We start from the raw sequence: 24813 nt of genomic DNA, 5'->3' as shown, positions 1-24813 counted from the left end.
CAAAGCTAGACCGCACTCTCTGGCCAGGGCCAGCCCAACAGGCAGCATTTTATGGATCAGGACAGACTTCCATTTGCAGCAACAGGGCTGTTTCTTCACACTATGCTGTCAGTAGTGGCTGGTTCTGGATCGTTCCAGGGAGCAACCATGTGTCCATCCTGGCTTGAAGGCTATGTGCTGCTGGTCCACCTGCAGCGGCAGAGACACACAGCACTCAGACCATGCCTTTGTCAGTTCCCGTGAAACCAGAGCCTGTCCCTGTGTCTCTCCATCCAGGGATGTACTTCCCATCACAGTTAAGACGGTACTGTGGCAGAAAGGGCCCATATGGGCCGTTCCCGTGTACCTACACGTGGGCTGCTCCTGTGGATGTGTCGTAATAGAGACTGCAAGTCTGCAGCAGGGTAGATACCCGTGCAAGGGAAAAGGAAAGGATGTGGGTTCCCCACGCAGACCCCAGGCTTGGGCCTTCTGTTCCCCATGCAGACCCCAGGCTTGGGCCTTCTGTTCAGCATCTGCAGTTGTAGTTCTCATTGCATGTGGCAGGGGGAGATGGGACAAGCCTGGTATCTACAGCCACCATTGACGCTTCATGTCTGTGTGAGAAGGTGGTGGGCAGAGTCAGTTCTTTACTGATCAGGCAGATTTTACAGGCTCATGGAAATAAATGGAGTTAGAAGATAAATTTATTTTGGTGCCAAAAAAAGGCCTTGAAATCCAGTTTCTCATCATTTACACTTTTTGTGAACCTTCTGAAGACCCCACTTTATATGGGCTTCAGCATTTCTGCACCTACATAACGATGTATTTATTTGAAAGGCAGAATTTTACAGAGACAGAGAAGGAGAGATCTGCCATCTGCTGGATCATTCTCGAAAATGGCCACAGCAGCCAGAGCTGGGCCAGTCCATAGCTAGGACCTTCTTCCAGATCTTGCACATGGTTTACAGGGACCTAACGGCTTGGGTCATCTTCCTTCGCTTCCCCAGGTGCATCAGCAGGGTGCTGGATCAGAAGTGAAGCAGCTGGAACTCCAATCGGTGTCCATATGAGATGCTGTCACAGGCAGCTGCTTTACCCTCTATTGCACGACTCCAGTCCTAACTTCTAATTCTGTTTTGCACAAGGTGCTTGATGTCCTTGCTAGAAGCCAGGGCTGGGCCAGGCTGAAGGATGGAGCCAAGATCACAACCAAAGTATCCTGCATGGGTTTCAGAAAACCAAGTATGGGAGCCGTCACTCCTGCTTCCCAGGATGCTCATCAGCAGGAAGCTGGAGTTAGGAGCCAGAGCTGGGACTGGGACCCAGGCCCTCTGATTGGGGGTTAGGGGTCTAACTACCAGACCGGATGCCTACCCACTGCCATCCAGCTTCCAGTAGAGGTGCAGGTCCTATGTAGCCCTTCTGTGAGCATCTCATCCATCCCCACCAAACCCAGGGGTGATTATGTTAGGGAGAAAAACACAGCGAAGCATCCAGTATACCAGGGTGGTGAGCAACTCTGTGGCATTAGGGCAAAGTGGGGAGCTCTGCAGGGTGTGGTATGCTACTACTAGGCTTCCAGACTGTTGGGAAAGGGGAATGCTTGCTGGGCTGAGGCCTGTGTCAGAAGCCATGGGCATTTCCTGTCTTAGGCTCGGCTGACTCCTGCTAACTCCTTCCTCTGAAGTCAGCTTTGTCCTCGGCTCAGGATTCCTTTCTTTGACTGCCAGTTAATTTCTTTCCTATCTGGTAACTGAATCTCACCCCAATCACTATCAAAAGAAACAGGAAAAGGACCGACCAAGAGTGAGATTGTGGTTAGCTCACATCAGCTCCAACCACATGCACATCCTGGGAATTCCATCACTTGCCACTGAAAAGTCATGTGCAGGTTGCCGGGAGGAGCTTGCTTCCTGCTTCCCTGGGACCTAAGGACTGCCAAGTCAACTCCAGCTGACCAGTGGAGGCACAAGGACACAGCTCAGTGGACAGCCCATGAATCACCATGTGTTCAGAGGGCATGGAAACACTGGTATGGTGCAGTGTGACTTGCCCAGAGCAGCTGCCACTCCACAGCTCAGCATCGTGGCCTTGGAGCTACATGGGCCATCCAAACAGTGAGGGGTAGGGCTGCCACCTGCATACATGGCACTGTGTCAGGTGAGACATAGCACCTTTTAAATGTGGGGTTCCTTTTTCAACCCCAAACTCATATTTCATTGGATGACTTATATTTTTTGTTTGCTCAGCTGACACTCCCAGCCACCTCCCCTTTTTGAAAATGTGCACCAGAGCAGGAGGGAGAATGTCAACCCTGGCACAAAGGACCAGGGCTCCCTTTGGAAAGCGATCAACATTGTAGAGCAGACGATTGATTAATTGAAACCCAAGACATCTTTCATTGTGGCCCTGAAAGTCATCTTTATCCATGTTTTGTTTCTGTCTCTTGAATTTGGTGAAACCACTCAGGGTGTAGACTTACTACCTTTGAGATCATGGGGGTAAACGCCAGAGTTTTTACTGCCTCTTTTCTTGACTCCTTGGACAAAGTTTGTTGCTCCTGCCTTGTGTGACTGGCCTCTTAGCGGACTTCCTGAATGTCAGTGATGGTTCCATCAAAAGCAAGTTGGCAGCCTATCCAATAAGTCACCCCCAGCACCCCAGGAACAGCGGCCCATGACTAAGCAGTCGCACTCTGTGGATTGCAGCCTTAGCTGAGAATTCTTTCTGGAAACTGAGTTGTCAAGCAGCAGGCAGCCAGGGCAGAGGATGCAGGAGCTGGGGAGGTGGTGCTGTGTGCTCTGCTTGTCTTTGCTGCTGTTTCCTGGGGAAAGGGCATCTGTGAGAGAAGTGTCAGAGGAGGGTGCACTGCCTGACCACTTGCTCCATAGGCGAGTTTGGTTTCTTTCTTCCAAGGTCTCGCATAAACCAGGGCATGCGGTAAACAGAGAAACAGTTCTACAAGGTTATTCAGTTGTGGTCACAGAAGGAAACTAAACATATTTCTAATACACGGAAGCTGACACTTTTACTTAAATTATATTTGGTATTAATAAGGAAAATTAGAGAAAGCTGTTCTCTTTACTGGAAACATAGGTGGGACATGTGAAAGCATGGCAAGTCGGGGCCGGGCGGAACCATCTCTTTGCTGTCACCTGTGTCATTGCTCTGCAATTGAGGGCCTGGAAGCCTAGACATGGTGCTAGAACTGGGCCTAGAATCTTTGTACTTGGGGCTTAACCCTTCTCTCACATATCCCAGGGCTGCAGCAACCCCCTGAAGTCACTGAAGGCATTTGGAATAGAATCACAGGCTAGTGGCAATGATGGCTCTAGGTGTGCTTCCCAGGACACGCTCTGCAAAGGTGGTTTAGGAGTGGGATGAACTGACTGGTGGAGATGCCACACATGCTGGAAGCTAGCAGCCCTGGAACTGCATGGTCCTCCTGCTTTCGGGCTGAGCTGTAGTGGGTGAAGGGATGTGGAGTAGGAAATAATGTAAGATGAAGCCAAAAGGCTCAAGACAGACAGGAAACAGGATTGTGGTAGGCCTGGCTTCTGATCTGTGTGCTGCCATAAGCAGCTTCTGAGAGCTCGTTCTTCATTTTCTGCATGAGAAATGCCACACAGGAGTGCCCTTCAAAGAGTTCAAGGGAGATGGAGTCAAAAATAAGTTCACTTCGGCACAAACATTTCTGAAACCTGTGCTTGGTTTGGTGGAGCACACATTTTTTGAAGACTCCTCAGTGTGTGTGGCTTCTAAAACTTTTACACCAAAATAAACTCATTGCTCCCTTCTCCTATGGACGGATTCTGAGGGATATCTGGGAAAGTGGGTTTAATCTTTCAAAGTGACCATGAACCCCATCTTCTCCTATGCACCAGAGACCAGAAGATCCTGGCTGTGGGAATGAGGACCATGTCATGCCTGCTCTTGTCCTATCTTTGTTTATCAACAGAGGGAAGAGGTAGCACAGTGGCCGGGGATGCCGTCAGGGCCTGTCGGCCCCAGTGGAGGAAGGGTGTCCCTGGAAGACATATTTCCCAGGTTCCGTGTTCTGGAGGTGACGCTGATCATGCGTGTATTTGTCCTGCAGGTAGACCTGGGCCTCCTGCGCTTCGTCACGGCCGTGGGGACACAGGGGGCCATTTCCAAGGAGACCAAGAAGAGATACTTTGTGAAGACGTACAGGATAGACATCAGCTCCAATGGGGAGGACTGGATCACTCTGAAGGAAGCCAACAAGCCCCTAGTGAGTGCGGCAGCCCCCTTCCACCTGCCCATGATTTTGTGTGGTCACACGAGGGTTCCTATCTGGCCTGATCTGCTTTGTGAGCTGATCGGAAGGGGAAACTGCAATTAGAAGTTTAAATGTGACCAAGTAAACTCATGTTTCCCTTTCAAGAAGCCAAGAGGAAACTATTCAAATGTTTCTAGGGAAAGTCAACACTAGCCAGCCACGGTGGCTGACAGCGCTGGGAGCAGCCACAGTGGGTCCCAGCCAGGCATGGCTTCAGAGAGTATCAGCACAATGAGAGTGGCCGCAGGGAATGGTATTCAGGAGTCACCAGGGCTTGTCAGCATGAGCCTGTCCATGCAGTCCTCTGAGCCGGGGACCATGGCAACTGGTTTCCTCTACATTTGTCTCTTCCAATCTCTCACTCACTCTGTGCTTCACATGCTGATACACAGGTGTACTCGGCTGGAGGGGCAGTAGGTGCCCAGAGTCACCATGTGGCCCTTGCTGACCATGCAGGCCCCTGTAGCTCATCCTTGGTGGCTCTCAACTGAGAAGTTTGCTGTGCTGACCTATTTGAAATCATATACAGATTTGCTACATACAGGGCTTAATGAGGACTCGGTCACACTGTCCCCAGAATTACAAGCCTGTTCTAGAGCCAAGCAAAACAAAGGAGATTGATAAGTATAGCAACAAAACCCAGGGGACCTGAAATTAGGGTTCAGGGAGAGGCCTGTGAATGGGGCCTGGTGTGGGCTAGAGAAAGCCCCCTCCCCACACCATGTAGAGGGAAAGGGTCTGCTCAGTCCTTGGGACTCTGACTTAGGGAAGGCCAGGTGTGAGCAAGTGCAAACACAGCCACTCTGGGGGTGGCAGGTGAGTCCAAGGCCACTGCCTGCACCTGGCAGGTGTGGAGCCTGTGTTCCACCCTCGTGCCTAGAGGAGATTCAAGGACAAATGTTAACACCAACTCTGATGACTAATTCTTACTTGAATACAAGCTGAACGTTCAAGCAAACGCACATTGGTGCTAAGGACATGCCCATACAGGAGAGGCATAGCGAGCATGAGAACTGTGCCTGGTTTTCCAGGCTGTTGTCCTTGAGCTGTGATCCTCAAGGTGTTGGCATGGCCGGAAAGGATATCCAGAGGCACCCTGGCAGCCAGGGCGCCCCACAGTGCACACAGCCATGTGACAGTGCACACAGCTGGCACAAGAAACCCCTGGGCACACAGAAGGGTCCCCAGGACACATGCGCAGAGAATGAGAATAGTGTCTCAGAAACAAGGGAAATTGCCACATCCAGCCAGGGTCTGGTCGCTGTCACTTGCCTTGTCCTTCTCTGCTCTGGGGCTTTTCAAACCCTGGCTGTGACCTCCACACACTCTCCTTGGAAGTGTTGGCCCTGTGTGGATCACTCCACAGGTTACAACAGGTGTCCTGGCACAGTCTCAACCATTGCAAGGCTGCCTCCAGGCGATCAGAGCTGCACGTCTCAGACTGACACCTGACCACTCACAAGGGCACATTGACTCTGTATGCAGGGCACAAGCATCAAGCCCCCAGCCATCCTCTGTGGCTTTTGTTACAGGAAAATGACCTCATGCAAGCCACTTCCCAAGGGGACTGTAGTCAGGCAGAGTTCGAAGGGCATCTTGGACCAGGAAATGATCAGTTTGGTATATGGCATTCCCTCTATGCCAGCTACTTAGACCAGATGGCTGTTTTCCCAAGCCCTTTCTCCTGATGAAAGACAAGTATCAGAAACTATGGACCTTCCCTGCATGGTCGCTTGATGAGGCAGGGGTCTCCCCGGCTCAGGTGGGCCCCATCGCACCCTAGGAGTGAAATCTGAGCTGGTTGTATGGAGAAACAAAAATGGTGCCGCACTGGCCTCCAACCTGGGACTGGGTACAATGCAAGGAAGTGGAATTTCCACTTCTTCCTGGGGCAAGCTGAATGCCCAAGTCACCCATGGTGGCCAGCAGACCCATGCCCCGAGAGGTTGCTGGACAATGTGCCACAGCCCCACGTCTGGCACAGCTGTCCCTGTTCACTGGTGAGAGCCAGATTCACACCCAAACACGCCTCATCTTTCTTGGAATAAAATGAGCTGTTTTCCAGCTAGACGCCCAGCAAAGCTGACTGTGAGTAGGAAGTTGTTTACAACCCAGCTCTGTCTCACCACCAGAACACAACCTTGCCTGGACCAGTGCAGATTAGCGTGGTTTGAGAGTATTGAGGACAAATTCTTCCCTCAAGTAATGCAGGCAGAATGGAGAACGCTGCTTGCCCAGCACGGCATCCAGAAGCACAGTGCAGATGTCCACACAGCAGACCCTTCTGGATCTCAGCTTTCCTCCTGGGGCTCCTGGGGAAGCAGATGAAAATGCACCCCACCCCCCAGGAAATTCTGCAGTGTCCACGGGCCTGAGGCATGTAGCAACATCTTGCTCCTGTCAATGCCAGCCAGCAGTGCCTCCCTGTGAGAACTTCCTGGAGCCGTGGCCACTGCAAACACTGAGCATACGACTAGAACATTCCACGGCAGGGGTCTCAGGCTCCCCCCCTTAGCCATAACCCAAGCTACCTGTGCCACCTCAACTCCGACAGACATGGTGGTGTTTTGGGATCTGCCTTAAATATGAGAAGTCTCGTAACAAGATCCCCTTCCTTATCCACACAGATCTTCCAGGGGAACTCAAACCCCACCGATGTTGTATTAGGAATTTTCCCCAAGCCGCTGATCACACGGTTTGTCCGAATCAGGCCCATGACCTGGGAAACGGGCATATCCATGCGCTTCGAGATCTATGGCTGCAAGATTACAGGTAAGCACCTGCGGCTGGACCCTGGCATGCCGGTCTACGCAGATGTCTGATTGCAGGCAGGGTGGGTTTACACAGAAGACAGTCAATTCTAGTCGGTGATTAAGGACACAGACTTGACTTTTGCTTTTTATTTACTTAATTGTGAGGGAGATGGATGGAGAGAGAGAGAGGACATCTGAGCAAGCTCTTCACCTGCTGGTTCACTCCCCCAAAGGGTCACAATAATCAGTGCTGGGCCAGGCCAGAGCCAGCAGCAAGGACCCTCATCCAGGGCTCCCTCATGAATACAGGGGCCCAAACACTTGAGCCACTTTCTGCTGCTTTCCCTGGTGCATTAGCAGGGACCTGGATCAGAAGTGGAGCAGCCAGCTGAATAGGCACCTATATGGGATACCGGCACTGCAGGCAGTAGCTTAATCCACTGCTCCACAACACTGGTCCCAGCATGCCAGCATCTTAGAGCTTTATCCACTAAGCTGAATCCTACCCCAAAAGCATGAATTTAGGATCTGATAGCTCTCTAGGTCAGATCCTACCCTCCTGTTCACCAGACTCTCTCTGTACAGTGTAGCCACCTGTCAAAGCCTCGGTTGTCTTCCATCGAAGACGTTGCTAGAGGCATGTACCCAGCTGGTGCGCTGTGATCTTGAGTGCTATGATGGATGCGGAGTATCTGGCACAGCCTGCTGGATGCAGGCATTTGTTTGGTAGAAGCTTTTTTTCTAGGAGTATGTAAGCCTCGTGGGTACTAGCACCAGAGCTACGCTCTATTCCCTGAGCAGTGGGCACTGATGGGGTCTGTTCCTGGGGCAAGGGACACTGACGGGGCCTCCTCCTGGGACAAGGGGCACTGATGGGGCCTCCTCCCGGGGCAGAGGACACTGATGGGGCCTCCTCCTGGGACAGGGTGCACTGACGGGACCTGTTCCCGGGGCAGGGGACACTGACGGGACCTGTTCCCGGGCCAAGGGACACTGGTAGTTCTTGAGAGTACACAACAGCACATGAAGTGCTCTGGCTTTGGAGGCTGCAGGTGTGACTGCAGTGCAGTGAACAATAAGTCTAAGTGGTGGAAATTCTCCTGCCACTCACCGCCTGCCCCCGACAGTGCCACCTGTGACTTATCTTTCCCAGCATCCATTTTTACTGCATGAGTAAACCAAGGCAGACATCCCTGTGTAAGTTATGCTCCCCTCCCCAAGTTGCTGGGCCCGTCAGGGTGGGAGCTGGTGACAGACAGGATTGTGGCATCCCTGCTCGTACTGAGCCTCCTGCTTGAGGAGATGGACCACAGGTCTCCCCATGTCTGTGGCACAAGATAGGCAGGACCTCCAGTGTCCAGATAGAGGCCAGATAGACAGCAAATAACTTAGTATGAGGGTACATAAAGAGTTCATGGAAAATGGAGTTAAAGGGTAAGGTCATTTTGATACAAAAATTTTTGAAGTTCATGAAATGAACTTTTCATTTTTGCACCAAAACAAAATTACCTTTGAATTCCATTTTGCACGAACATGTTGAACACCTTGTATGTTCCATGTGATATTGGGAGCATTTGTGTACCCAGACATTCCTAGTCCTTTCTCTGAAGTCCTGGCAATCGGGCATCCTGCTTCTTGCTCTGCTTGTTTCTTAGTCTGGCAGCTCTATGTCCGCATGAGCTGTGAGTGGACCCTGCTGTGTGCTCTTCACTGTTGAGTCACATGCACAGGTTTTGGGCAGGGCAGACTAAGATGCCTCTCGGTGCAAGACAGTCAGCATCTGACTGCAGTGAGGCTGTGTTGGCCCAGTGGGGTCTGGTACCCCCAGGATCCTGGCTGTGGGGGCCAGTGCTGCTTTGGAGAAAAGGCATGCCTTGGGTGCAGGTATTATTCTCCTTACCATGTTAATTCTGTTTTCCTCCAAATGTTGTGTCCGCATGCCCCGTTATGAGCTGGGCCTTGCCTTGCAAAAGCTGATCTGGAGTCAGGCAGGTTGTGACCACAGTGAGCAAAAATGTATGACTTCTATTTTTAACACCACCATTCACAGGCCATCTGAAAAAAAAAATCATTTTCTCAAGTCCTGTTTTCAATCCTCACTGTCCGGATCCCAGCCCAGAGCAAATACTGTGGCTGAATTACAGGGACAGTGCCTGACATAGTGAGAGCTGCCACCGTGGTGTCAATAAGCTGACTCACTGAGCAAACTGAGCAGATACCAGGCACGAAGCAGGACGTAAAGAGTCACGGAAAATAAAACAGCAACTTGGTTCCATGTCCTTGGAGGACCTAAGTCCTGGAAAAGCTGAGAGCAGCCCAAAGATGGGAATGCAGCCCTGGTCCTTCATTCCTGTGAGTCCTATGAGGGGAAGTGAGCCCACAGCAAGCATTTGCAAAGAGTCAGGGAGTCAGCAGTTAACAGAGGGACTGAGGGAAGGCAGGAGGCAAATGGCATGCGGGACAAGGAAGCACATTGTTTGAAGGCAGAATTGCATTGTTTCGTAAAAGCAGTTACCACTGATGCAGATGTGCGTTGACATCACCAGGGCTGCTCTAGGAGTGGGGGGCCTTATCACTTCAGCTGCAACAGCAGGTGTGCTGGGCATGTTCATCTGTACCACTGAAAGTATTTTGGATGTCAGTCACCTGGGCTAAGCAGGTGTGTTGAACATTGTATCACTTACATTGCTGCAGGTGTATAGCGCATTATGTCCCCGGGGTTGCCATGTTTGTTAGTTGATGACCCTTGGGCTGCAGCAGGTATATTGGGCTTGTGTCACCTTGGCTGAGCAGGTGTATTGGGGCTGTGTCACCTGGGCTGAGCAGGTGTATTGGGGCTGTGTCACCTGGGCTGAGCAGATGTATTGGGGCTGTGTCACCTGGGCTGAGCAGGTGTGTTCGGGCTGTGTCACCTGGGCTGAGCAGGTGTGTTGGGGCTGTGTCACCTGGACTGAGCAGGTGTGTTCGGGCTGTGTCACCTGGACTGAGCAGGTGTGTTGGGGTTGTGTCACCTGGGCTGAGCAGGTGTGTTGGGGCTGTGTCACCTGGGCTGAGCAGGTGTGTTGGGGCTGTGTCACCTGGGCTGAGCAGGTGTGTGGGGCTGTGTCACCTGGGCTGAGCAGGTGTGTTGGGGCTGTGTCACCTGGGCTGAGCAGGTGTGTTGGGGCTGTGTCACCTGGGCTGGAACAAAGCAGTCGTATTGAGTTTTTGCATCACCATCGTTGCTCCAGGTGTTCGGATATTTTGAGTCTCCATCCTTGCATGGTTTTGTCACTTGGGTTCCTGCATGCATATCCGGTATTGTTTCATGTGGTTTGCAGGATACATAGGCTGTCCAAGCCTTCAGGATCTTAGATCCTAGCTGAGGACGCAGGGCCACAACCTGAGGCCTCTCAATGAAGCTGAGTACCTGGCTTGGGCTCCTCCTGTGCTGGTTGTCATGGTTCTGGGATGGGAGAGCTCAGGGTGTAGCTCAGGTTGTCTGGGACATTTTCCTCAGGAGCCATCAACAGGGACTTGACATCTGGGGACCTACTCTCTATGTCCTGGAGCAAGAAGAGTTTGGGGAGAGGCAGTGGCCAAGGTGCTGCAGGCCAAGGAGGGTTGGCCTGACAGGCCTGTGCTCAGCACTGGGCAACACAAACACAGTGCACCCGAAAGGGTCCTAACAGAGCTGGATGGACAGGGTTCTTCATATGTGAGAGTCAGAGACACAATTTTGATCATCCTAGGTGTAATGTGCAGCCTGGGTAGGTTAAGACCCTTATTTCCTTTTTTCATTGTTATTGTGGCAGAAGACACAAGACATCAATTTTAGTACTTCTGCAAGTTTCAGGTGTGCAGTTGGGTCTCATGGAGCCCTGGTGATACTGTTGTGCCATCCCAGCAGACCCTTGCACCCACTGAACACGGCTGGTCGTCCTCCTCCTCCCTGGCCACTGCTACCCACTTGGTCCTACCGTGTGACTGCTCTGGAGCCTCCAGGCTGGGTCCCCCTGTGTTAGGATCATGCACCGTGTACCCCCTGTGTCCATCTTGTTTCACACAGCCACTCAGGATTCTATATGTGAGACTGATGTGACAGGAACAGTTTGAGGAAAGTTATGGTGTGATTGCCACTCAAAGACTTTGGTATGGTTTGAGACCAGGGCACCATTTAGTGCTATGGCCTGGCTCTGCTTGGGTCAGGATCAGGTCAAAGACATGGAGGCTACAGAAAGACCCAAGATTGGCAGGACAGAATTGGGAACTAGGAAAAGACCATCAGACTGGGCATGGATTAGCTGCATGGTCACGTGGTCGAGGAAAGTGCAGGCTGGGTCAGTCGGGGAACGATGCCTGATGTCCTTGGGCGGTGCAGACTCTGCTCCGTCAGGCTACTGCTTCAGATGCCCGTATCCCATTTGAAATGCTGCATTCCTGAGAGGTGACCAAGTGCTTGGGTGCCTGCTCCAATGCAGAAGACTCAGACTCAGTTCCTGGCTCCTGCCTGGCCCAGCCCTGGTTGACATGGGCATTGTGGGAGAAACAGCCAGTGGATGGAAGATCTCTTTGTCCCTAATAGTCTTTCAGATAAAATGAAAATTAGCCAATGAAGACTCTGCTCATGGCAGGAGAAACCAGGGTGGGGAAGTACCATGCACTTTACCTTGGCCTGCCTCTTCTGCTGTCTTGCACTTTATCTCCTCACCTTTCTCTCGGGCTTGTACTTAATTCTTTACTTCCCACACCCATCCAGGATGCACTTGTTGACAGTTTGTTGCTGGGCTATGAGCTGGCGAACAGAACGCTCAAGGATGGCAAGGGTGTGAGGGAAAGAAGGCTGTGGGTGGGATAGTAAGCCCTACAGGACACTTGGAGGCAGCCTCTGTGCCCACGTTGCGTCCTGGCTCTCATTGTCCTTTGCCACTTCCTTCCACACACAGATTACCCCTGCTCCGGGATGCTGGGCATGGTATCCGGGCTCATTTCTGACTCCCAGATCACAGCCTCCAACCAGGGGGACCGGAACTGGATGCCCGAGAATGTGCGCCTGGTGACAAGCCGCTCCGGCTGGGCCCTGCCTCCTGCATCCCATCCCTACACCAATGAGTGGCTCCAGGTGGACCTGGGTGAGGAGAAGGTGGTGCGGGGCATCATCGTGCAGGGGGGCAAGCACCGGGAGAACAAGGTGTTCATGAAGAAGTTCAAGATCGGGCACAGCCACAATGGTTCCGACTGGAAGATGATTATGGATGACAGCAAGCGCAAGGCCAAGGTGAGGACTGGACAGGGCCCGGAGGGGAGGTCTTCCTCATCGCCAGGTTCAGACAGAGGGACCCAGCTTTGCCACCCAGGAAACCCATCTCAGTCCCTGCAGCCCCCCCGATTCCAGGAAAGATGGGAACAGGAGTGGATCGTGAAGTTTGAGATAGGCAGAGAAGACTTGAGTGACAATGCCCTTGTTCCCCCGGGGGAAGGCCACTGTCTCCTTCAACCCTCAGCCCTCTGTACCCCTTCTCCAGCACAAGTGGGAGTGTCCCCACTTCCTATCCGGTTAGTTGAAAGGAAGTCAGCCATGCCTCTGCCCCTGCCCTGCTACGAGTCCCAAGAAGCTAGCAAAAGCAAGGTCCCCACAAGCTGACCGCTCTCCTCCTGTCCCCAGTCTTTCGAGGGCAACAACAACTATGACACGCCTGAACTGCGGACATTCCCACCACTGTCCACGCGTTTCATCAGGATATACCCAGAGAGGGCCACGCACGGTGGACTGGGGCTACGCATGGAGCTGCTGGGCTGTGAGCTGGAAGGTACCGTGGCTTCCCTCTCCACTCAGCTGTGCCTTGGCAGGCCACCCCTCTCAGGGGCCAGGTGCCTGATTCAGTGAGGCCCAGCATCCAGCCCATGTCCCAAGAGGCAGCTCTTCTCACCCCGGCTACTCGTTCAGCTCTAGTTGTGGTCATGGGTGCTGTTGGTCAATCTGATCAAGTGTAATTCTCAGGTCAGGGACCCTCCATGGCATCGCATATGTCCACAATTGTGCCATCAAGCCCCAGATACCACCTTGGTTCGAGGGGAGACCCCCATGGGCCTCTAGGGTCTTGTTTCTATGCTAGTGGTGAGATCACCATAGGCCAGCAGGAAACAGCAAGTCGGGCACCAGGAATTTCCAGTGGACTCTGAGCTGCTGCAGGGAACAGCTTTACCTGGAGAACGACTAAGGTTCACTCTACCACACACACACACATGCAACAAGTCAAGGCCATACCAAGGACAAACTCGACTCACACTCCAACAGACAATCTGTGGTCATTTGGCAGAGAAGTGTGGACCCTTGCAAGTGAAGACCCTGGCCATGGTGCAGGTCTCAGCTTTAGAGATGGTGAGCATGAGTGGTTGAAAAGGCTGAGCTGTCGGCCCTTGGCTAGGTTGGTTCTGAATAAACAGAGAGAGGAAGTAACCACTGATGTGGTTGTTCTGAGCTTCAGAGTAACCACCACCAGCCTCAGTTGGCCAAAGTGGAGTTTTGTTGCTTGTGACTCCAGTTGCAGGCCCTGCTTGAATGCCCACATTTCACCCTGTTCTGTGGGAAGCACCTGAGTCTGCCCTTCTGTGAGTGTCCGTTCCACTGGTAGCTCATATATTTATCTAAGACACAGATAGTTAATTCAAATAGGAAATGGGGCAGAGTAAGCATCCATTTTCTACATTTTCAGTGTCATGCAGGCTGCACTGGGCCACTCTTGACAGACACAAAGAATGCAGAAAATAGATGAAACAGGCAGAAAATGTAAAGGACTGAGAAGTCACATGTCATGTGGAGCCTTGGGAAGACACTGGATCAGAGGCCGCTGTCGGATGGCCAGAGAGGACTCCATGCAGCAATGATAGCAGCCACGAGTGCCCAGAACACACACGGTCTTCCTAGGACCAACAGACATGTCTTAGTGGCAAGCCTGTTTGCTACCATGCATGGTGGAACATTTGGAAAAATTTAAACTTGGTTGTTTCTTTTTTAAAGATTTGTTTGAAAGCCATCGAGACAGAGGTCTTTCATTCACTTTCCAAATGGTTGCAAAACTTAGGACTTGAGCCAGACAAAAACCAGAAATGCTATCCAGGGCTTTCACATGGGCACGGGGACTCAGGGACTTGGACCAGTAGCAGGGAACTGGATTGCAAGTGGAGCAGCCAGGACTTGAACCAGTGCTCATATGAGATACTGGTGGCACAGACCACAGCTTACCCTGCTGCAGCACAACTCCAGAGCCCAAACGTAGCTGTTTCTACATTCATCTTACCTCTGCTCAATACTGAAGTGCAGTGATTCAAGGTCAAGGTTCTGTTGAGGAAGCAGCAGCACTCCTCAGGGCTGGAAGAGAACAGACCTGTCTCCTGAGTCCTCACTCTGCACATATTGTACGGTTCTCAACCATGCAAAAAAATGATACATCATCTCAAGCCTCATACAGTGAAATATTAACAGATTGCAAAAATGGGTGATAGGCTGTGGAGCAAAGCAGACTACACTAAGTGTAAGGTCTCCAAAACCAGCCTAGGATTAATGCTAGTGACCACAGATGTGAAGACAGTGCTGGGGCAATGGAGCAGAGAGGGACATGAGAATGGGGACTGCCGCCCCAAGGAAAGTCCTCCACCCAGGGTGGATTCAGGCACTTCTCAGAGGGGGGGATGATGCTACGGGTCAGATGCCATTTCAGGATCTGGGATGGGGCCTTAGATACCAGGTGCTGGCGGCCCCCTACCCTGCTGCAGCCATGCCAACCCCCAATCCTAACATGTGGTTTTGTCTTAGCACCCACAGCAGGGCCAACCACCCCCAATGGGAACCCAGTAGATGAGTGTGATGATGACCAGGCCACCTGCCACAGCGGCACAGGGGACGATCTACAGCTCACAGGTGAGCCGCCATCTCCCCTTCCTGCGTCACATTGAGACCACCCATTCTGTGGGCCAGGGGACATTGGTGAGGCGGGAGGGGGTGCTTCACTTGCTCTGTCACCATGACAACTGTGGCAATCCCAGTCATCAAGGTTAATTGCTCAAAGCCAAAGGCTGGGGATGACAATGGCTTTGGGGCTCTAGAAGCTGAGATCTCATCCTCTCCCATCTTTTCTCTGACTTAGCCATGCCCCTTCGAAGGCTGTTTCTGATAGGCCCGCATTCAAAATGCAACTTTTAGGATGGGATTTTATCAATCATTTCCTGTCAGTATATGCACAACTGTCTCCTTATCCCCTCCAACAGGTGGGCAGTAACAGGGCCTTGCTAACCCACCTACAAAGTGTCAGGCAGGTGCCAAGATGGGGCTGTGGCCATTAACGGCATCCCAGGGACTTCTGACCAGGTCAAAACATGGTTTCATGTGCTTCCCGATTTTCACAGAAGGTCAAAACAACCCCAACTACTGCTCTGAGGGTCTCAGAGCTCAAGGGACAGACTGTCATGAGGCAAGTCAGAGGACATGACCCTCATAGATGGGACCCCCCCAAGAACATGCATTCAACACCCTGAGGCAGAACAGCCTGCACATAGATGCCCTACCTGGAACCTCACTTCCTAATGGCCAGGAGAACCTCTACCGCTCATCCCTCTGGCCAGTCACCACCACACTGTTGCTGCTCCTGAGTGCAGGTCCAGCACAGAATGGTTTACAGAGCACATGGAGGCAAGCCAGATGCTGTGGACTCGCACAATGGCTGCCAGCAACGGCTCCACCATTGCCCATCTCACGTCGCAGACGCTTCAGATCACAGACTCGTTTCTGCAAAAAAGCATTTGGAAAGCTCATGACTGGATCTTTTGAAACTGATGTCTGTGACTCCAACAGGGCAGGCTTTGTCCTGAGTGGCTGCACAGGGAACGAGACACGTAGAAAATGCAGCAGGGGCAGTTTTGTACAGGCTAAAGTTGGGCTTCAGCTTCACCTTCAGTCCATTTCCTCAGGCTGAAATAGGAAACAGATGCAGACACTGCCCCTGCAAAGGTGTGGCTGTGCCCCTGCAGCAGGTGTACCTGGGTCCAGAAGGGACAGCCACCCGTTAAGTCCACTTCCAGCACTGAAGCTGTTGGTTATTCTTTGCCGTAAAAAAAAAAGTGGGCTTATATGAGGGGCTTCACAAAGTTTGTGCGTCCAAGTCCATGCTTCATTTGTCATAATATGCCTTTTCCATGAATTTCACGAAGCCCCCAGTAAGTAACAGGTAGACCAAGGTTGTTTTCGAACCCTGCTGGGCAGAGACAGGAAGAGTGAGGCCAGGGCTGTATCTTCCAGTGTTTCATTCCTGTGCATAGACAACTAGATATCTCCTGCTGAACAAAGAGGGTCAGCCCTGACACCAGAGGTACCAGGAGATTGCAACGCACCTTGGAACCACGTGTCCCCAATGTAGAACCAAGCCTATGACCTGTAAGAAACCTGGTCACACATGCACCACTTTCTCAGCAAGCATGCACTCCTCAACTCGTTCTCCTCCGACATGAGAACTAACTGCTAATGCCGTGTGCCTCCCTGCAGTTCTACCACTACAGACGCCCTTGGAAACCCTTGGTATGCATGATCTTCCTCCTGCCACTCATCCCGACAGTTGGTTGTAGCGTTCTAAAACCATCTTGAGAGCACAATTTGAAGTGGGACCCATATCCTAACACCTTACCTGCAGGAGGCGCAGGGAGCCTGGCCTGTAGCACTACTGGAAGGGCAGAGCTCAAGGCCATCACCCTACAGATCCCGGTTCTCAGGTCCAGATGGATGCGGGGACAGGAAGCTGAGAGTGGAGCAGGTGTCAGGCTGCAGTGCCTGCTGGACAAGTCTGGAAGATGGCTCCGCCACAGAAGAGATGGATGCAACAGGAGAAAGCAGGCAAACCGAGGCTGCAGCCCAGCCCCATGGTCAGAGTGTTATTTGGGTCTCTGAGAAAGTTTCTCTCCCCCACATGCTTGGCAGCACAGGTGTCCTTGGGAAAAGCCAACAGTTTCAAGCAAAGGAAGGGAGCTTGCATCAACTCTAGCCTCTGCAAAAGCAAACAGACCAGGCCTGCAGCTCCCTGAAGCACCATCTGACACCATGGAGCCATCTACAGCACCGAAGCCAAGCTTCATACCGTGCATGGCACAGCCCTGCTCATCATGCTTGCACACCATGCTTGGTGAAAGAAGCACCACAGGAAGGGGGTCTCGGGCTGTTCCAGCTTCCCATGTGCCTGTAAAAGGACTGGCCGAGAGGGCATTCCATGGTTTCTCACCACAAGCCCACGCTGCATCTGTGCTGTGAGCCTTGGAGACAACTGGAGAGCTGGCACAGCCTCAGTGCCAGACGCAGCTGCAGGAGAAGCGCATTGTGTTGCCAGAGGAGAGCTTGTGGAAAGGGAGTGTTGTGAAACGGCACGTGCAGGCCTCTCCATCCCTTTTTCTCCATGCTAGTTTTAGAGGCGTCGTCTCTGAGCAGCAACTTTCAAGGGATTTTAAGGTGTTCAGTTAGAAACTAAAGTGTGCCTGCTGTGGCAGTGAGCAGAGTTCAAGGGAAATGGTGCCATGGTAGTGTGTCCGGCAGACTCCCTGCAGGAGTGCCAACTTCGACAGGCACAGGGCCCGTAACGCTTCCTTTCCCTGTCTCACGTTCCGATTTTGTCTTGCAGGTGGCACCACTGTGTTGAGCACGGAGAAACCCACAGTGATAGACAGCACCATACAATCAGGTAAATCCAGAATGCAGAAGGGTGAGCAAGGGTGGCCATCCTGGACCCTGCTGGGTGTCCTCACGGGGCCCTCCTGCCTTTCCACCGCAGCCATCGCTACATAGGAGCAGCCCTGGCCTGCCCTACTTACCTTGTTTAAATGCACATCTAGGACCCAGCATGTCTAAAAATTCCAGGCAGGACTTTGTCAGGCAGCAGCCCAGACAGCAGAGTGGGCCAGCACTGCCTCCCCTGAGCTGGCACAAGGACAAGGTGTTGCCAGTGAGCATGCTCAGGAAATCGCAGTTGGGGGCAGTGGGCAGCAAGGGGAGCAGAGGCTCCTCTTTGTTTGCTTGGCCTGCTGGCAAGGTCTGCCCAGAAGCACATGGGGTTTGCCTTCTCAGGCCAGCTCCCTGCAACGCACATACACACACACCACACCACCCCTTTGTGCCTTCATGGTCATCTGTGAGAGTCGTGGGAGGGGATGTCATACCCCAGAGCTGGGGGCAGGACTAAACCACAAAACAAACTTCCCTCTGAGGGAACTTAATCCCAGAGTTCCCACCCCCATGCAGTTTAGAACCCCCAGAGAGGAGAAATCACATGACTTGTGACCCAAACTCCACGATGCTGTGGTCACACACATGGCTTGCAAGTGGTGAGGTGTGACCTTGCGGTCTGAGCAAGACTGAAGCCTCCCAGGACAGCCCTGCCCGCGCCCCTGTGGCCACCCCTGCCTGGGCCCTGTCTGGTTTTCTGCCTGGCTGCCTGTGACCCGTAGGTGGGCTGAGCACGAGGTGAGCAGCTGAGTTCTGTTCTCTGCTGTCCTGCAGTTTCCTCTCTGGCCTGTGGGGGCAGGCAAGGCTGAGAGGAGCTGGGATCAGGATAAAACTCTGGCATAGGGCAGCTGGGGAGTCCAAGACCAGAGGACCCTTTCCGTGTGCTGAGGGCTGGGATCTGGCCCATGAGTGACCTCAAGGTCACTGGCCTCCAGGGCTTACCGCAGAACTGTAGACCAGCAGGTGGTAGAAAGGGCCCAGGGTGGGTACATGGTCACCGCCCAGCAGGACCCTTCACGCCCACCATCAGCTCAAGTTGAGGTCCCCACCCAGCTTCCTGTTGAGGCAGTCTTGACCAGCTGAACAGTCTGTTCAGAGTGCTTGGCCAGGTCACTTGACTTCCTGTTTTTCCATTGTCTGAGTCTGAGTCCTGACTCTGGGCTCAGAGACTCTGCCTGCTGGTGCTGGCCTATCTGGAGGAATCAGTCCAGTCAAGTCTCCTGCTGGTCCAGGAGCTACACAGAACATCCATCAGGACATGGGTGTCTGCGAGCCAGGAGTCAGTCTACACTGGTCTCCCCAGATGGGGGTATACCTGTGGTGCTCTCCACCCCACTCTGCTGCTGAAGGCCTCCCACACAGATCTGGCCTGCAATTCCGCCATGCCTCAGCTGTCAGGCCCAGCCAGGGCCCGAGAATTCATTCGGAGGGCTCCTATCCCTGTGGTGAACTCAGGGCACAGGACGCTCCTGTGCTGGCACTGCACACAGGACACTCTGCTGGGAGCTAATGGGAGGGAGTGCTGCATCTAGCTGTGCCCTGAACAGGGGTGGAGGGTGGGGGGTGGGGGGACACGCTCTACACTCTTAGTGACTTCCCAGCCTGTACCCCTGCTGGTCTGGCCAGCAGGAACGGCATATGCGTGAGCCCATGCTCAGAAGTGGTTTTAAACGTGGTGTGTAGCACTTAGTCCTGCTGGCCCTGCGTGTAGAGACTGTCAGTGGATTTCAAGTTCAGGAAGGGACTGGGACAGATGCCTGCAAGCAGATTCAGCCAGGATCCCCTGTGGCTGCAGAGTGATGCTCATGGAAGTGAGGGTGCTACTGCTGGGTGTTTAGTACATTCGAATAGTAACGTTTCCCTCCCCCCCTGCTTTCCCTCCCTCTCTCCTTCCCCTTGTATGTGTGTGGATATTCCCTGTGTTTCGTCACCTTCCTTAGCCAGTCCTGAGCTAACAGCACTGAGTGACCCCTCTCCAATGAAGCGCACTGCTTTGAAACATTTCTGTTGCACATTCAAGATTGCCCTCCGTTGTAGGGTTGAGACCCGAGGACAAAGACCAGTGGCTGGCTGACTGTTAGCACAGTTCTCCTTATTAAAATCCCAGGACTGGGAAGCACACAGAAAAGTTCTGGAGTGTAGACTCTGGGTGTGTGAGCAATGAGGACAGACCAGAGTTGTAGGTGTTGTGCATACTATCCTAGAAGCCACAGTTCAGTCTTCTAACTGGAGAGTATGTGCCAGGGAGTCCCGAAGCCAGGGACATGGGCAGTCATGGGCTCTCAGTCCAGCTCCGAGCAGTGAACCTGGAGGGCACACCCCAATGTGTGGCCGTGGTGCCAATGTGGACCACACCTTTCCCAGGACACTGCAGCCATGGGGCGGCCCCTTGCACTACCTGAGTACGTGTGTGTGTCTCATGGTTCCCAGTAGGTCAGTCACCTGGTCATTGGGAGGGCCCATCTACTCATCCTGGTAACTCCTACAGTGAGTACCCTCCAGAATTTGCCATGAGCCTGATGAGAGCTCCTTACATGCTGAAATGATGCTCAACAGAAGCACCTGCACCCTGCGGGAGTTATCCAAGAGCCCAGCCTTGCATGTCAGACCTAGGGGTGGAGGCACACCACCCTGGGGCCCATCTGGGCGTCTTGGTCTGTTTCTGTGCTGCCACCTTGTGGACCTCAATTCTGTGCGCCTCAAGCCTTGTCCGGAGAGCAGGATAGGCAGTGGTGGAGCTTGTTCCCACGGCTGTTGTTGCCTTAGCACTCCCAGGCCAAGTGCTCATGTTCCCACACTCCTCTTTCAACAGGGGTGTACTGAACATGAGGCTGTTTGCATAACACTGAGGGTGAACACGGCACCTCTGTTTTGTCTCCAGACTCTTGAGGAAGTGTGGCATGGCTGTTTGTGCACATTGACCTTATGTGGGTCGCACCGTGATAGAAAGCAGGGTGGACAATGTATATATACATGGATTCACTAACAAAGCAGAAACCTGCACTAAGGGACCTACTAGGAGACACAGCAGCAGCAACAACAAAGCAAAATTGAAAAATACCAAGCGTTTACTTCCCAGGTTTCTGCCCCAACAAGCACAGCCCCAAGGCCCCTGGTGCCATGAGAACAGACGCCCCAGCTCACCTTCTAAGATCCTGCTCTCACTGCACATGCCACTCTGAGATTTCTCCTCGGAAACACAGCATCCTCTGGTTTACATTCCGAGGTGGGGGAGGAGGTCCAGAATGACAGTCCTTCTTGGAAAGTCACCTCCCTGGAGATTTGCTGTCAACCCCATCTAACAAACAGCAGTGGCCTCAGCACAACTGCACAAGATGAAACTGCCAAGTGTGGTTTCACAGGCATTCCGCATCTCTGCATGTTTCCGATTCCCTGGGTCTGGCTTTCCCAGACACGCAACTGGTCAAGCCTTGTTTGTCAAGGACAGAGTCCTTCTACCTTTAAAGTGACCGAGTCTCTCTCTTCCTTCCACTCTCCCACCCCACCTGCTGCAGAGTTCCCCACATACGGATTCAACTGTGAGTTTGGCTGGGGCTCACACAAGACCTTCTGCCGCTGGGAGCATGACAGCCAGGTGCAGCTCAGGTGGAGTGTGCTGACCAGCAAGACTGGGCCCATCCAGGACCACACAGGTATGCAGCTAAGGTGCTCCTCCAGGCAGGGAGGGAGCACCAGAGCCTCTTCCTTTGGGGGCTAGGAAATGCCATGCGTGCCCACTTGTGCCTTTGTTTTCTGGGAACCGGGCCCTCCGCCCCAGAGGAGAGGCTGAGGCGGGAGGCCAACTGCCTGGGATTGGGGAAAGGTGCCTGGGGCCAGACTGTGTATCTATCTGTGCTCTCTCTACATTTTTGCTGGGTTTTCACTCACGGGCTGTTTCAGATACATTCCAACACAGAAAGGAGCCGGGGATGTGTAACCTGACCAAAAGAGCTCCTTACTTGGTCATGTAGCTGTGTTCCTAGCATCCCAAGGCTGGGTTATTTTCTACCCAGTTCAGGTGTCTTCCCAGGGTGAACAAGCGACTCTTGCTCCCTGATCCCACCCTTTAATTGCAGAACTCAGCTGGCTCCAACACCACTGCCCTCTAGGATCCAGGGAACTCACAGTAGCTGCACAGAAAGGCCCCAGCCAGCCCACTTGTTCTCCTGGCTGTCCCCATTCAGGAGCCCTCCTTCTGCACACCACTCTCATCACGCTCGCTCTTTCCCCTCCCGTGAACACAGCCATTAAACGAGCTGAATGGGCTGCCTTCTTGCCTACTGAGAGTGACAAGGAAATTGGCCGCAATTGGGCTCCTTCAATTCTGACACACTTTCCATTGAGCTTTAAGACAAGCGGTTTTAGAAAACTTAAAATACTTTGACTGTAAGTGGCATCAAATTAACTAAATGCAATTAGCCCAGCTGAAGGCAGTAATGGTGGGAAAATTGATGCAAAGTGAGGCCAAATGGCCCAGTCACCCTGACACTTAGAGGAGGTTAAGAGCTGTGTGAGGCAGACACAGAAGCTAAAAGGCTGGCAGAGGGAAAGTGCTAACAATGACATAGTTCCTGACCTGGAGCTCTGATGAAAGCCTCAGAAGGGAGGTGGCTGAGAGCTTGGCCCTGCAGTCCCCACACCCCCACCCCTGGCAGGCGGGAACCTTCACAGACAGCCCTTAGAGGCTATCAGAGGTGGAGGTTCAGGGAGGGACAGGACAGCTCCACATCTGAAAGGCAGAGACTTGTCAACAGGAGACAAGGCAAGTGCAGAGAGAACCCCCTCCCCCAGCACATGAGGCTCCTGGGTAGAGCTGTGCAAATCAGGCCCTGAGTTTCCTGAATACAGCCTGGGCCAAATCTCCCACTATGCACGGATTCACCTGTCTAAGAAAGACAGTCAGGATCCCCTTCCCTGACACAGCCCTAATGGCCACAGCAGCTGGGGCTGGACCAGGCCAGAAGGAGCTCCACCCATGTCTTCCCCATTAGTAACAAGCACCTGAACCATATTACCTGTTGCATCCCAGAGTCTGCGTTAGCAGGAAGTTGGGTCAGAAGCAGAGCCAAGACTTGAATCCAGGCTCCGATACAGGTTGTAAATATCCCAACTAGCAGCTTCACCAAGGCACCAAGCACCTGCCCCAAACCAGGTATTCTGTCTGCTGTGGATGCTAGCTGGCACCTTCCTGCCAGTGGCATGGGTGCCCCTGATAGTGCATAGCCCTAAGACATGTCTGAGTCTGTGCTGGCCACATGCCTACCCCAATAGGAGGTGCTCACAGCATGGCCTCGGTGTTGCTCCCCTGCTCTATGCCTGCGGCTTAGGTTTCTGGGGCTCAGCACAGCAGGAGAGAGGACAGAGCACACTGGGGCCGCCTCCCTGACCCCATGTTTGTCACCACAGGGGACGGCAACTTCATCTACTCCCAGGCTGATGAGAACCAGAAGGGCAAAGTGGCCCGGCTGGTGAGCCCCGTGGTATCGTCACAGAGCAGTGCCCACTGCATGACCTTTTGGTATCACATGTCTGGCTCCCATGTGGGCACACTAAGAGTCAAGCTGCACTACCAGAAGCCAGAGGAGTACGACCAGCTGGTGTGGATGGCCATTGGACACCAGGGAGACCACTGGAAGGAGGGCCGCGTGCTGCTGCACAAGTCACTGAAGCTTTACCAGGTGCTGCCACATGCTGGGCTGGGAGGGGCAGCTCAGGGAACAGGCTGAAAAGCCATGGGGATGCCTGCAGTGCCACTGCCCCCAAAGATGGCCTTCCTGGAGCCCAGGCCCCCGTGTGCGGGCAGCAGAATCTGGGTCTGAGCCGCCACCATCGGCTCTCTTTGCATCCCCTGGGCTTTTCAAGTTGATATATGTAAGAAGCAGAGTGGCAGAGCTCCAGTCTGTGGATTCTCTCCCAAGAAGCTGAGACAGAACTCTACCCAGGTCTCCCACATGTAGCTGGCACCCACTCACCTTGCTGTCTCTCCCAGCAGGGAGCTGGGAGCCAGAGATAGAAAACAAACAGAAGTTACAGTGTGGGACCAACGCCCTCACCTTGTCCCCTGGGAATTTTGGCTATCTCATCGCCAGGCAGCTGGCTGGTTCCTGGGCCAGGTGCACGGGAATCAGTCTGGATTCCGCTCCTGTGCCCCAGCTTCAGCTGCACAATGTCTCTGGCACTGCCCTTTGGGATGGCCACTTATACCCTGTGAACTGTTCTTGTTCTGGCAGGTGATTTTTGAGGGGGAAATCGGCAAAGGAAACCTGGGCGGGATCGCTGTGGACGACATCAGCATCAATAACCACATCTCTCAGGAGGACTGTGCAAGTAAGTACAGGCAGCCATGGACACCACCGGGCATGTGCCCCCGGGACAAAAACATGCTGTGATGATGTGGGCTTGGGAACACCATGGGAAATGCGAGAGGCCAGTCGCCGTTAGCTGCCCCATCACCTAACCCAGCCCATTCACATCACAAAGTCTGGTTGGAACCCACAAACCTTTGGCATGTGACATGAATTCCAGTGAGCAGAGAAGCAAAGCTGACCCTGTGATAGCCGCCACAAGCATGGGGATGGAGTTGGAAGCTCAGACTCCACAGACATGGGGTACAGCAGGGCAGGCTTTTGGTGACTAAGAAAGCAGTGTCTTTCACTAAGACAATGCTGAATATGAGCCACACAAACCATCACCCTCCACCGTACTGCAAATACATACATGAAAAAGCTATGACCTTAACAAATGAAATCTAGAGACTTCGATCCTATGTGGGAGCGGGTCTTGGTAAATTCACAACCCTGTTCCTAATGCGGATGGCACAGTGGTCAGTCTTGGCAGTGCTGTGGCTGCACTAATTATTGGCTGTAGGTCATCACAGCTCAGGATGTCAGTTATAGCAAAATGGAACAAGCCTAACTGGCACAATTAGGCATAGTTGGTCAGTATGGCGTATAGCGCAGTGGTCAATCTTGGCAGCGCTGTGGCTGCATTAATTGCCGGAAGTCACCACATCACAGGACGTCAATTATTACAAAACAGAA

The 24813-nt window shown here is 53.0% G+C and overlaps 1 protein-coding gene across 2 annotated transcripts in view; it reads left to right on the top strand.

Annotated features, from left to right (window-relative positions):
• Nucleotides 1-24813, top strand: part of NRP1 (neuropilin 1) — a 93701-nt gene that overhangs the window by 63515 nt on the left and 5373 nt on the right. For both annotated transcript variants that reach the window (XM_040992573.1, XM_040992569.1), the window contains exons 7-15: nt 4079-4234; nt 6910-7054; nt 11961-12292; nt 12680-12824; nt 14831-14935; nt 17673-17732; nt 21289-21426; nt 23180-23451; nt 24004-24100. In XM_040992573.1, the coding sequence (XP_040848507.1) occupies nt 4079-4234; nt 6910-7054; nt 11961-12292; nt 12680-12824; nt 14831-14935; nt 17673-17732; nt 21289-21426; nt 23180-23451; nt 24004-24100 (1450 nt within the window). The remainder of the gene's footprint in view (nt 1-4078; nt 4235-6909; nt 7055-11960; nt 12293-12679; nt 12825-14830; nt 14936-17672; nt 17733-21288; nt 21427-23179; nt 23452-24003; nt 24101-24813) is intronic.

This window comes from Ochotona curzoniae, unplaced genomic scaffold (genome assembly GCF_017591425.1).
Source record: "Ochotona curzoniae isolate NIBS_2020 unplaced genomic scaffold, NIBS_Ocur_1.0 contig_78, whole genome shotgun sequence".
NCBI lineage: Eukaryota > Metazoa > Chordata > Mammalia > Lagomorpha > Ochotonidae > Ochotona > Ochotona curzoniae.
This window is presented reverse-complemented; position numbering and strand designations above follow the sequence as displayed.